Source organism: Cydia pomonella, chromosome 6 (assembly GCF_033807575.1).
Source record: "Cydia pomonella isolate Wapato2018A chromosome 6, ilCydPomo1, whole genome shotgun sequence".
Classification (NCBI taxonomy): domain Eukaryota; kingdom Metazoa; phylum Arthropoda; class Insecta; order Lepidoptera; family Tortricidae; genus Cydia; species Cydia pomonella.
Genome location: NC_084708.1, coordinates 5178161 through 5192139, shown reverse-complemented (window position 1 = coordinate 5192139; position 13979 = coordinate 5178161). Strand labels below are relative to the sequence as shown.

At 36.9% G+C, this 13979-nt stretch overlaps 1 protein-coding gene and 1 non-coding gene across 8 annotated transcripts in view; both read left to right on the top strand.

The window, feature by feature from the left end:
• The window catches only part of LOC133518781 (ras-related protein Rab-32), a 30928-nt gene that overhangs the window by 2645 nt on the left and 14304 nt on the right, over positions 1–13979 (top strand). The window contains exon 1 of one of the 7 annotated variants that reach the window (XM_061852468.1): positions 809–1073. The exons of 1 other annotated variant lie outside the window; for it this stretch is intronic. In XM_061852468.1, coding sequence (XP_061708452.1) covers positions 948–1073 — 126 coding nt within the window. In that variant the 5' untranslated portion in view covers positions 809–947. 5 more of the 7 variants (XM_061852471.1, XM_061852474.1, XM_061852466.1 and 2 more) reach the window with 5 other exon arrangements.
• Trnah-gug (transfer RNA histidin (anticodon GUG)) lies at positions 1306–1377 on the top strand. The gene has a single exon. It is a non-coding gene; the product is annotated as a tRNA-His (tRNA).

The following is a 13979-nucleotide window of genomic DNA, read 5'->3' as shown; positions in this document are numbered from 1 at the left end:
TTAAGTATCGCGTCCCCATTGTTACCAGGTGAGCGGAAGAGAATTATCGTACCGATGAAAAAAATATTGTACGCCTGTCAAAAAGGCACTGCCCCTAAAATTTCTTGCAAAATAAGCTTACATGTCTAATGTATAATAAAAGAAAACACAATTTTCGTATCAATTGTGCAAGTCAGTTTTATTTTTGTGTATTCTTGAGATAGATCCAAACGTTATACAGAAAATTATAACATTAAGTGACAACCAAAATTTTGGCTATTTTAAAATGGATAATGTGAAAGTTCGATGGGTGTAATAAAACGACAGAGGGTGTTTCAAGTGATCCCTACCGCATGCTCTTAGATATATGAAGATTATGAAGCAGTTGAAGCACGTATACCGTACCGGCAAACACAAATATTCTAGTTCATAAAATATTATTACTTATATGTATAATTAAATTATTTGTTTGTACTAACCTAGATGTAAAACGAAAACTACATTCCACTAAATTATCTTAATGTAAATAAGTTGCACGTACTATTATTCAAACGTAATTGTAGTGAGTAATCAAGACTGTTGTTTTAACCGCACAATGACCCGCCCCGCCCCGCCGGTATCCCGCGGATCTGATAGGAATACCTATTTAACACTGAAAAGATTTATTACTATTATAATTATTATCAAGAGAGCAAGTACGCAAATAGTAATGTACCAATAACTTTACTTTACCGAGCACTGTAGATAAACTTACTTGTGTCCTGGCGGTATTCAATTTAAAAAAAAGTTTTCGCGCCCTTCTTTTGACATTGCGATTAGGTGCTTTATTAGGAACGCTCTTTAGTTTTTTCGTAAACAAGTGTCGTAAAATTATATCGTTCCTTTATTTATTAAATGCAATAGTTATTTCTTATCAGTAGTAGTGTGACTCGCGTTAGCGCTCGATCTTATTGTGGATCTGTTTTAATATGATAGAACAATTAAACAAGAGAGCTGTCCACGAACAGTTATTAGAAAGAGAGAGGTTAATACAATTAAAAACGAAACCTAAAATCAACATGGAAAACACTAGGAATGGGCGATGGTTAGCACAGGTAAAAATATTTTAAACTTTATTTTTAATGTCCCGATATCCAAGGTGCGCTGCAAAATAAACTTTATTGCTAGTAGCTTAAGTGTAAAATTCGAATGCATGAAATTAAATTAGTTTGAAAAGGGAAAGTTGCCGATCGACATTTTTATTTTATTTTGCATTGTCAACGTTGTCATGCGATACGCTTGGGAAGCCGACGGCTAATTTCGTCGAGTGCTTCAACTGCTCCGGTAGCCGTGATCGTCTAGTGGTTAGGACCCTACGTTGTGGCCGTAGTAACCCAGGTTCGAATCCTGGTCACGGCAGTGATGTCACTGTCGCGGCGGAGTGCACTTTTTGACTTTTGCAGTTTGAAAGTTACCTGCAAATTGCATTATAAATTAAGATTACGAAAAAAAAACATTTTGTCTACATATCATACCAACTATGTATAACTACTATTAATATTTATTTTTCTGTGCTTATTTTTAGAAGTATATAATTAATATGGCTATTAGAGCTGTTTGTCTTAGATTAGTTAGATATCAATTCACAGATTTTTTTATTACATTATTCTCTCCTCCATTTCGTGATAGCTAACGTCAAAGTAGCATTACTTATTTTCTCATGAATAAAATGTATGGGACAGCATAGTGTTAGTATGTACTTTTAATGTCTGCATACTTGCTATATCGTCCGGTACAAGGTGCTAAAGGTTGGTAAAAATAATTCTTACTTTTCTTAATATTCTCAAGGCTTATTTTAATGTAATTTTTAGAAAATATTGTAAAAAAAATTATAATCAACATTGCCAGACCATTTCCGCCAGCGGTAACTTTTACCGGACGCTTTAAACCTGTCAAAAGTTTATATTGTAACTGTACTTATATTCTCACTTTTGATTTTTATTGTACATATATGATACTCAGGGAAATATTACAAACCATTTTGTAAGTAGCCAGACCAATTCAAGGGGCCTAACCATCCCCCAGACCCACATAAAGTTTCACAAAGACACATATATAAAATTTATGTGGGTCTGGGGGATGGTTGGGCCCCTCCAATGGGTGTGGCTACTTACAAAATGTAATAGCAATGGTCCCTTGTGTATCATATATAAAAATCAAGAGTGACTTTAAAGCTCTGGTAAAAGTTACCGCCGGCGGAAATGATCTGGCAATGTTGATTATTAATTTTAAACAATATTTTCTAAAACACATAAAAATCAGCCATGAGAATTTAAGAAAAGTTAGTAACATTTTTACCTACCTTTAGCACCTTGTACCGGACAAATGGCCGTCGGGCCAATATAGCAAGTATGCAGACATTAAAAGTGCATACTAACACTATATTCCATATATTTTAGTCATGAGAAAATAAGTAAGGTCTGACGGCTCTGGGATCTTGCTCTATAATGTTTAGTCATAGGTATATGCTTTATTTATGCAAATTGTTTTCTTACAGCACTGTATAGATACCCCCTATTACAATTAAATGCATTACACCTACAGGGCTTACTACTTACGTGGTCACGTTATATGATATATGGGTAACCTGAAGTCCTATTAAACACACGCATTGTTAGAGAGAATCAAACAATTTGCATACCTATTGTTTCATCAATTTCATTATTTTTGATTGAATGATTGTACATGAATGAATCTATGATGTTGTATCATTTTCTTTGCGAATCAGTACACACAGGTTTTCACATTTCTTTACTTGCTAACATTTTAAATTCCTTAGAAGAAACAACGCTTTCCAATTTCAAATATCGGTCTTAACTGTATTTTTATTTATTGAATCGACCATGGCCCTTTAAAGCGCAAGAAACAGCCAAGGTACCTAGTAACTTCGAGCCTCCTTGACGTTCAATATATTATCCTAATGATTCTGGCAAAAAAAAAGTTAAGGGGGTCAAAATTGTTTCTGACTTACATACATAACAAAGCGTTAAACATTTTCTAAGCGCATTCATTTTTATCATTTTATTTATATTACTAACAACGCCATCTAGTGTTCCATAAATGCAGTAGAACAAACATTTTGACTAACACCCGACTAACGTTTCCGATACCTTTATCGTATCACACTGATAAGAGATATAGCGATAATGTGTAGTAGCTCAAGAAAACGCGTATCGTATCCGGTGATAGAAATCCGCGATTCTTTAAGTAACAGTGATGACTGTGTGATTTTTGCGCATATTTATTTAAGTAGGTATATATAGATCTAGTTGTGTAAAAATACTAATGTATTCATTGAAGTGTTGTAAATGTCAGTTGAAAGATAATGTGTAGTGACTGTGATGTGTTGAGTTGATTGTTACATGTGTACTTTATACAGTGTGGTTATGTTGGCGGAAGACGCATTGGAAGTGGAAATAAGTGGGAGGATGAGTGTAAGTAACTGCAATTATTTTTTTAAATGAAGTTTAGGTTAGTTGGAAATTACCTACAGGAGGCCGATTTTTGAATTTCGACCGTTCGATTTTGTGTATTTCGTTCAATACTCTCGGCACTACTATTTAAATTCTACTAATAGAATTGAAAACGAGTGTTCAATACCACCAGATTCCCAATTTCTAACGCTCGTATTTCAAAAATAGCATTACGCCGTTTTCCACAGATTTTTGAGTGTCGAAATCGAGCGCTCGAATAAAAAGAAACTTTTATCATTCGTTAAGAGAAAAGGGGACGACAACTTCATCTCCATACAAACGTAGTCTCCAATTTGCTCCCTGGATTTTAACATTATTTAAAATATTTGTAGGCAATTTGATGTATTTTATTATTTGAATTTAATCAATTGTTTATTTTTCTTGTATATTTTCACTGAGGTGTGCCAATAAAGAGTATTCTATCTATCTATCTAATTCTCCCCCCTTAGAGTTAGGAGTGAAAAACGAATTCCGTACACATTTTTAAATGCTACTCTTTTACAATAATTAAAATTTGAAAAAAAAAATCAACGAAGGGCATGGTTAATATATGTTAACGGCACCAATCATGGGACATTTAAGAGAAAATTTTGAGTATTTTTGATATTTCACCGACATCTGTATAATTTCTACCGCTTTATGCTTTAAAAGTTGAATGTCCAATTCGTCCTTTATGTTTTTCTATGTATTTAATGAAAGCTACTGCAATTGGTTTCAATATTATTAACCAATTAAAATTATGGTTTTTTGCTCCAGTTATGGGATTTATGGCGTCATTAATTTTCAAACTAACTAAATAATATTAATATCAATGAAAAATGAACTCGAACAGCTCTTTGGCTCTATGTGCATGGTAAAATGTTGCCAGCGATTAAAAACTGATCGTAAATACTTGTTTTACAGGATTTGCCTATTTGATCTGTTCCATTATAGGGGTGTTTACTATATATCAAATTGCATAAAAATATTTTTAATAATGTTAATATCCAGAGAGGAAAATGGGAACTACGGTTGTATGGAAAGGCGGTTTCCGGGCGCTCGTCCACTTTCGTCTAAATATTTTGAAAAAAAAGCAAGTTATTTAGTTAATTTAATATCAATGAAAAATGAACTCGAACAGCTCTTTGGCTCTATGTGCATGGTAAAATGTTGCCAGCGATTAAAAACTGATCGTAAATACTTGTTTTACAGGATTTGCCTATTTGATCTGTTCCATTATAGGGGTGTTTACTATATATCAAATTGCATAAAAATATTTTTAATAATGTTAATATCCAGAGAGGAAAATGGGAACTACGGTTGTATGGAAAGGCGGTTTCCGGGCGCTCGTCCACTTTCGTCTAAATATTTTGAAAAAAAAAGCAAGTTATTTAGTTTAAATTGTATATAAGTTCTTAGAACAAACTGATCCTATAGACTTTTTTCGATAGTTGTTGACAGTCGCTGTATATAATTTTAAGTATATTACACCGCATAGTATATTAAGTATACAGTCCGGCTTCAAATAGAAGACCTCGATTAATACTCTCAGAGCACGAGTCGTCTTGTAAACGATACTCGATTGATATTTCCTGTAGCGTACTACGAATATTGACTTCGTTCATCAAAGTATCAAGCCGTTAGAATATGGGCTGCATTCGACTTGTTTAATAACAACTTATGACATGGCGTTCATAGTGTGGGACAGGGATCGGCAAACCGCGGCAAATCACATTTAGACGACTTCGACTACTGAAAACAACATTTGCGGCTCTTTGTGATTCCATAACTTTCAAGCCTTATTGAGCTTACCATGGGACTTTTGTATAATAATGTCCTATAACATTTATTTATGAATAACAACTCAACTTCGACAGTTATTGAGGAAATATGCCATAAGGGCACTTTTACACGTCAACATGGAATTTATATACAAGCAAAAAAACAACAACAATTATAAAATACAATTAACTGAAAATATCAATTCAAACTAAAAAAATATGTTCAGACCTATCCAGCTTATAAAGCAGCCAGACAAAATAGCAAAAACAAGTTTTCTATGAAAAACTTAAATTCGCTGTATTTTTTTAACTATGGTAACAGAAGTTACATAAACGAATTACAGACCTAGATATACCTTATCCTATTGTAAGTATAAAGTCCTAGAGCAATCTAGCTAGTCCTTTTAAAATGAAAACAACTAGCTAGAAACTACTACTAGATAGAAATGGAAACGTAACGTTTGTATGGAGAACCGAGCTTGCTGCGGACTCTAAGGTCAAAATTAGTGTAAATAGGTAAAATTCCATCAAAAAAACAAGAAAGATATACTTACATATCAACGGGACGTAAACCGGAAATGTTTGGACAGAATCTCGGAGAACTGGTTAAGATAAGATGTCTACGGACGAAACTATTTATGGGTTTATGGTCAAAATTCACGTTTAGTTATTGTTTTTAACTCTTCCGTATTTTATGAGGTTATTTATAACCAGTACCCCTAGTGTAAATAAATTCGATTTCGAAACGTGACGTACGCGTTTGCGTTTAGTCTCATTTTGTATTGGATTTAGAAAGAGCGCGCCAAGCGGGACGTTTTGGAAACTCAAAATCCTATACAAAATGAGACTTAACGCAAACGCGTTCGTCACGTTATGATGTCGATCAAATTTACACTAGGGGTACAGGTGTTTGTCATAAAAATTGTGACGCCAGCAAACAACGTGTGAAGGACTCGTGGTATTGAAGGATTTTATTTTATAATCAAAATAAAATATGGTTTAAATTATATTTTATCTGTCAAGACAATGACACGGATCATACCTAGATACCAAAGAGTAAAGTAATTATATAGGTACTAGATACCTACCTAGCTTACTTATAAATTATCTGGAAATGGCCGCACCAGTACATAGTCTAGGGAATTATACAGTGTGTACATTCAATACGGGCGAATATTTAAACGGTAGTTAGCATAGGACCTAAGGAGTATATTGAGATATTTTGTTGCTAAGAAATACAATGAAAATATTAGCCTCGCAAAATAATTCGGCCTAAAAAAATGGTTGTCTGTAAAGTCGATTTACGGAAGATAATTTTGAGTGATAACGTCGTAAGAAAACATTGATGAAAAATTGCATACTTTTATTTATGAATTTATTGAATTACGAGTATTAACACTGAATTATTATTATTTTGTGTAATACAAAGAAGGTTACCGACAGATATCGTGGCCGTAACGTTACCATGGAGATCTGTCCACAACGTGACACTTTTTCGTGCATGTTACCGGTGTTTATCAATTTATAAGACATTATCACGTCAAAAACATCTTAAATAATTACACGGATAAATTATATCTCTGGTTTAATTTACCGCCCGCCCGTATTGGATTTACACACTGTATATATTTTAAAACATAACATTTATAATTTTTATTTTAGATTAGATTAGATTAGATGATTACTTTCATGAAAGACAATTACATAATAAATTTGCATTGATGTCAAAAATATAAGAATTTCTATCATGATTGTCAAAATAAAATAAAAATGAAAATAATAACAATACTAATGAAATAAAATTATAGCTCCAATAAGGATTGTCAATACAATTAGAATAACAGTAAGTAGGTAAATACCTACTTACAAAATCCAAAATTTAAATTTACAATGTCAAAACTTACGAAAATACGAGAACAATAAAAATAAAATCGATAAATTAATAAAATAACACAAATAATATCTCCCAATAAGAATCGTCAACACACGATTTTTACGAAGCAAAGGAGATCCCGGGTTCGATCTGGTTCGATCGATAGTTTATGTAGGTAGAGATACTTAGCTTATACTATAGCACAATTCGTAAGATATTTTAGTAAGTATTTTACTAACCAACCAGACACATCAGTGTTATTAGAAAAAACATTTTCTATATTGTACATACATTGCTTGTCTCTAATAATTTTGTCTTTCCCATACAAATACTCATGAAAAAAAAACTTACGGTAACCTTAAAAAAACTATCAGTTGCTTTAATTAGATTTGACAGAATTTTATGAATAACGCTATTCATGTTTTTGTCGGGTAGGTATTGTATCTATATTATTATCTAATTACAGAAATGATACATGGGATTAATCGATTAAACCTATGAAGTGACTCAACAGCTCATCACGTGTAAATACGCTTCTGATTGTTTATTAATCGCATAGATATAAGAATCGATAGCTATATAAGACATTTTATTTCCATCCCATCTTTCAAAATAATTCTAAATGTTGCGTACGCGTGTGACGTACTCACAAGGAAACATGTCGTAATATGTACTACCGTGTTACCCTTCCTATGCATATTCATTTGTTTCCATTCCTTCCATGCCTCTTTGAACCTTATTTTCTTCATACTAATGCTTATTTTCACTCAGATCACAAAGTCAATGAGGTGTATCTACGGTCGATATCAAAAGTACTGTCATATATGGTTGTAAGGATTCCCTTCCGCTGAAGAGACCGTAGAAATGCATAAATATCAAGCTATGAGCGGTTCATCAACTCCTATCTAGGGGTCAATAAGCAATGAGTGAGGTATAGAAGCACTATTTGACCACTTAAGTGGAGGACAGGCTAAATAGTTAATAGGATTTTGGTGATGTTATGTCCAATTAGGATACTAAGGCTTAGGAGTTTCTGACTGAAAAAACAACTAAGCAACGTTATGTAATGCTCGTTCTATACAAGAGATTTCTACATATATTTTTATTTTATTTTATTAAAATTTAGTTACCAATCTGTAAAATCTAGGTATTGTTCGTGTCATCTACGATGACGTGCAGATTTGTCAGATATAACCTTTAATTACATCACAATACGAGTCAAGGCACGCGTCTTCGTGAATGACACCATCTATACTTGAAAATTAACATCATATTTGGTTAATAACATGAGATATTTATTGAAATGTGCAAAATTCACCACGTCATTCTTAAGTAGTTTAAGCTACATATATACGGCGAAGCCAAGATATCAAGTTCAATTCACGCACCGCCACACGTAATACCGTATCATGTTTCAGATTGTACATACGAAAGTTTCCTTTTGGAGGTGGTAAATGAATACAACCGACATTCCTATTGTTTGTAACGCCATTAACGAAAGCGCTTCCGTGTTGGATCGACCTGTAAAGAAATCTCCATGTTTCGGGTAAGCGATAAGTCGTGATCAGTTGTTTTAGTTTCGTTATCATCGCTCGTTCGCTTGTACAATGGCTTCTTTGTTGTTTACGTAATTATAACCACGTCCATTCCTATCTATCAGTCCGTCCGCGCAACGGGACGAACCGCTAGTTTCGGCGGCTATAACTCACTGAATAGACGCTTCCTACTCGGTGGCGATTGTTCCTATTGATCTATTCTAAAGGCCAGTTACGAAACCTCAACCTAATTCCCTTTCATAGTCGGGCTAAGTGGAAGGCCTTGTCGAAAGTTTATCCGAGATTTGCGATCTAGTGGAGCGCGGCGGAGCCAGACTCGAGCTGGCCGGCAGTCTGCGCGCCGCTCTCGCGCCACCACCATGCGAGACGAGGAGTCCCCGAAGCCGCCCTCCCCCGCGCTCGCGCGCTCTGCGCCCGTGGCCGTCGGGCCCTCGCGCTTCCGTCGCACGCTACACACGCTGCGCTCACCGTTCCGCTCCGGCTCGCCCTTCCACATCGGATCTATCAAACGCTCCGGCTCCACTAAGTCCTCCGACTCAGACGGCGAGATCGTTCGAGACGAGCGCACGATGCGCAAGAAAAACAAGAAACTGCGCGCGGACGCGGCGAGCGACGCGTCCGGCGCTTCGCGGAGCACGGACGGGTCGCCGCGCGAGGAAAAAAAGAAAAAGGAGAGCGGCGGCCTGTTAAAGCGAATGGGGAGTATCGGGAGGAAGCGCGAAGGAGCGGGATCCTCTCCCGTCCCGACCCCGCCTCCCGAACCCGTCGAGAGCGGCCCGGAGACCGCCCCGGAGCCGCTCGCCGAACCGGAACCCAGCACCCCTATAACGCCGGAGCCACCGATCAGTGCCATAGCCGTGGAGCACGCGGTCGCGACGCGCCCCTTTACGAAGGCTGCGTGGAAGCGCAGCAAGAGCGTGATCGAGATGGAAAAGCCCGTCGAGCCGCGGGCCCCGAGTCCTGGTAGCGCGTTGCGGCGGCGCATCGCGTTCGTGGCGCAGGCCTCCGCGTGTTTCTCGGAGGACCACGACGACGGGGAGGGCGGGGGCGAGACGGGAGTGGGGTCGCTGGAGGAGGCGGTGGCGCTCGCGCGCGTGCGGCTGGCGTCGGCGCCCGCGCACTCGCCGACGCCGTCGCATTCACGCGACAACAACGACACCGAAGAGGAGGGGTACGCGGACACGATGCCGCCCTACGGAGACCTGCTCGACGACCAAAAACCGGAGCCGCCGGTGAGTGTTGGGGCGCGCGATGTGGGCCGCGTCAGTGGGCGCGGGAGAGCCGAGCGATGCGCGCGCGCCATGACCTTCGAGGAGGCGGCTGACGAGTGCTACCTGAGGGTGTGCGAGTGCTGCGGCTTCAGCGCAGAAACGACCGTCCTGTACCCAGTACGTTACATTTCACGATAGTTTTCAGCGGACGGCCTTCGGCGCGATGCCATTCGTGAGTACACGCCTGCTGTGTGCCTTGTTTTGGTAGTAATATTTCGGTTTGTTTGTGCAAGTGTTCAGTTGTTAGTTTCAGAGTCGGTTAGTTTTACAGCGATCAGTTATCGGGCAGCACTTATTTAATTAAAAGGGCATGTAGCGAGTGCACTAGAGCGGTACGTACTTAGTTTGTTTTAAATGACATCCTGTGGTTATGTTTGAAAACAAATTTTATTAGCCTAAGTGCGGCATTTAACCATGATCTAGATACCCTTGACTTTCATATACCTAACTATTTTTTCCGCGAGTTTGTTGGGTCCGTTTCTTAGAATGAGTTTGTTTCTTATTTGTATCGTGATACCGATTAAAGCAGATAACAAAATCCTTACTTTTCCACGATATTTATTGCGTGACAAATATTCCTATTTCTTTAAAGCTATTTAGAATTTCCATTTTGTTGACGTACTTATAAATGTTTACGATTTTAGTCGCTTCTATGAAGCAACTAGTGAAACCAGATTATTATCATATTAATGACAGAACTTACTCAACAAAATGTAATAATGCTGTTGCTTTTTCGATTGATTTGTGATAAATAAGCCCGATATATTTTTATCTCAATATTTTATAACAATTATGAAGTCTAGACGGTATCAACTGCATGCAAAATAGCATTTTAAAAACGATCAAATTTTATTTCGCATTTATTACAAAAACTTTTTGAAATATTTTAGTCAAAATGTTTACCAGTCACTGACCCCGATAAAAAGTCGAAAACGTTTTTATTTTAAACACGATGCAGTAATAATAGGTATTTACACGAAAATAGACAGTGGCACCTGCAAACATGAAATAACTATAAATAAGATAAATTTTCCTTCGATTAAGAAAACAAATTAATTGATTCTGAACCAATTAGTAATGACTAACATACCTACTCGTAATTAGGTGATTATTTGAATTATAAATTTGCCTCTAATTTATTATACCAATAAAATTCTATCTATCTATCTATTAAGGTCTGAGTCTTAAGATCTGACGAAGCAAAAATGCAAAATAATAATAATACACATGATGCAAAATGATAAAAATAATAATATAAATGACATTTTAACTTTTTTAACACAATCACCGCTGAGCTACGGTCGTAGCGCTGCGTTGCAGCCGATAACATGGATTTTTCGGTATGTAGCGGAAATGCTTTGTAGAGGCAAAACGACAAAGTGTCGTGAATAGCACTGAAAGGCATTCATACTTATGGCAATCTATCGTATTAACAATATATGAAGTTAAAATAGTTAGGTAGTTGTAAATGACCAATTTGTTTTGCACTCGTGTCCATTGCTTTAAAATATCGTCTTATGAAATGAATGTTGAGCAATATACATAAAATACGGTTTTTAGAATAGTTATCTGGCTTTAGAATATTTACAAGCGGGCAAAGTTGTTGTTTAACACCTAGTGCTAATATTGATACCCGAGCAAGGGAAAGATTCAAAAATTGAACCACGAGCGTAGCGAGATGTTGGATAAGTGGAATGGAAGACTCAATTTTTGGTATTTCCCTTGAGATTCGTGCTATCGAGGTGCCACTGTATATTAAACGATTTGTTTTTTTTTTTATATTACTGCTTGCAGTATCCTTCGCGGGGAGTCGGACTGTATCGAGCTGGCGGAGCAACTAATACGTCTGTACGTTCCCTCACAGACCAGAACCGAGTTCAGACCTCCTGACCGTTGTCTCCTGGAAGTCCCGGCTTCGCGTACTATATCACGTAGGAATTGAATAGGTAGATTCATTATGTTAGATATCACGAGAAAAAAAAAGTGGACTGGAAACACTTAAATGCAGTTTTTTCGGCGGAAATAACGAAAAACTTATTTTTAATGCAGTCGCTCAAAAAGTGCTACTTTCCGTAGATATTTAGCGTGCGGCAAGTTGGTTTTCGCGAACTAGTGCTTTTCACTTTTCCAATCATCTCGGTACTCGTGAAGTAATGACATACTTTTCGCACTAGCATCGAAATGTACTATTTTATGATTCTTTTGTTCCTATATTAGGCATAATTATAGGTACATTACGTGTCGTACAGCTGTGTGCTGTGAGGTCACAGGGCGCGCTTTTTGTATGGAGCGGGGCAATACTCGCGTTGCGTGCGGCACAAATGCTATCTCAATTTGGAGGTTTCTGGGGAACAATTTTCATAATATGAGGTTCACATGAGGTGTCAAACGAATAGCTAACGTTTGTAATGGTTTTTTTTTTTAGTTTTCGTACGTTTCCTTTGTTATAGTTGAAGTTAGTTTTCAATAATTTTCAAAGACGTTTCAATAACGCTACGAGGCATGTAACTTGAACTTATGGATAAACAATATCGTAACCACTAACTTCGTGCCTATGTATGCAAATTGCATCTTGTGGTTAGGTTAACTGTCCATTTATACGTAGGCTTCATCTTGATATCCATGTGTTCCATTTTCCGGATATATTCTCATTATGGTGTTCACAAACAGTATCTAAATATTTAGGTACTCATACACCGTGAGCTGGTAAGATCCGACACATTTTAACCACGCATTCTCGTCATAAGTAGCAAAAAAAACCGGCCAAGAGCATGTCGGGCCATGCTCAGAGTAGGGTTCCGTAGTTACTCTTCCGTCACAATAAGCTAAACTGGAGCTTAAAGTATAGTGGATTGTTAACCAAGGGATGAACTTTACTGTGGGTGTACGTCTTTTTACTATGAAGGGGAAAATTTTTGCGATAACTCAAAAACAGCTAAACTGATCATATCCGCTATAGTTTTCATTTAATGTCTTTCTTAAGCTCTACTTCCAAGATTTTTTTCATATTTTTTGGACCTATGGTTCAAAAGTTAGAGGGGGGGACACATTTTTTTTTTCTTTCGGAGCAATTATCTCCGAATATATTCACTTTATCAAGAAATGTTTGTTGAAGACCCCTATTAGTTTTGAAAGACCTTTCCAATGATATCCCACACTGTAGGGTTAAAGCAAAAAAAATGTTCACCCCCACTTTACGTGTAGGGGAGGTTCCCTAAAAAAAAAAAAAATTTGGATTTTATTGTACGACTTTGTCGGCTTTATTGATTTATATATCCATGCCAAATTTTAGCTTTCTAGCACTAACGACCAGAGAGCAAAGCCTCGGACAGACAGACAGACAGACAGACAGACAGACAGACGGACATGGCGAAACTATAAGGGTTCCTAGTTGACTACGGAACCCTAAAAAAGAGTTTTGGTCAAATATTTTTTGCCGTAAAAAAATCTTTTTCTCAGGTTCTGCATACGATACGTTATTTCTTTTTACATCTTGGCAAAAAAAAACATACAAACAAATAAGTAAAAATTGCGAGTTTCCTTTAAAACTTTAACGTCTGTCATCAGTAGGTATGTCTTAACCAAGTCACATAGTGGTAGCATCGGTGTCGCAACCAAAAAGGCAAATTTTCAAAAGAATTGTCATTATGTCATTAAACAAGACCGATTTCAGAACACTTTATATGACATTTTAGTCTCTAAATGTGGTCATGAATACACTTTTATAATTTGTCGGGAACGGATATAAAAAAATACATTTACATTTTTCATGCAAAAATGCAGTTGTAGGTATTCTTTCTTAGAAGTCGTGTTACCCCCTTATTCGTAAACGTCTATTAAAATTGACAAGCCGCTAATAATCGTTTCCAACGTATTGGTATGATGGCAGGGACATACGATTATTAGCGGCTTGTTAACTTTTGTAGACGTTTATGAATAAGGAGGAAATTCTTTATCTCCTAAATTGCCTTAACATACTTGTGCCTTAGACAAAAAGACAAGCAACCATGCTAAACGGCATTTTTATC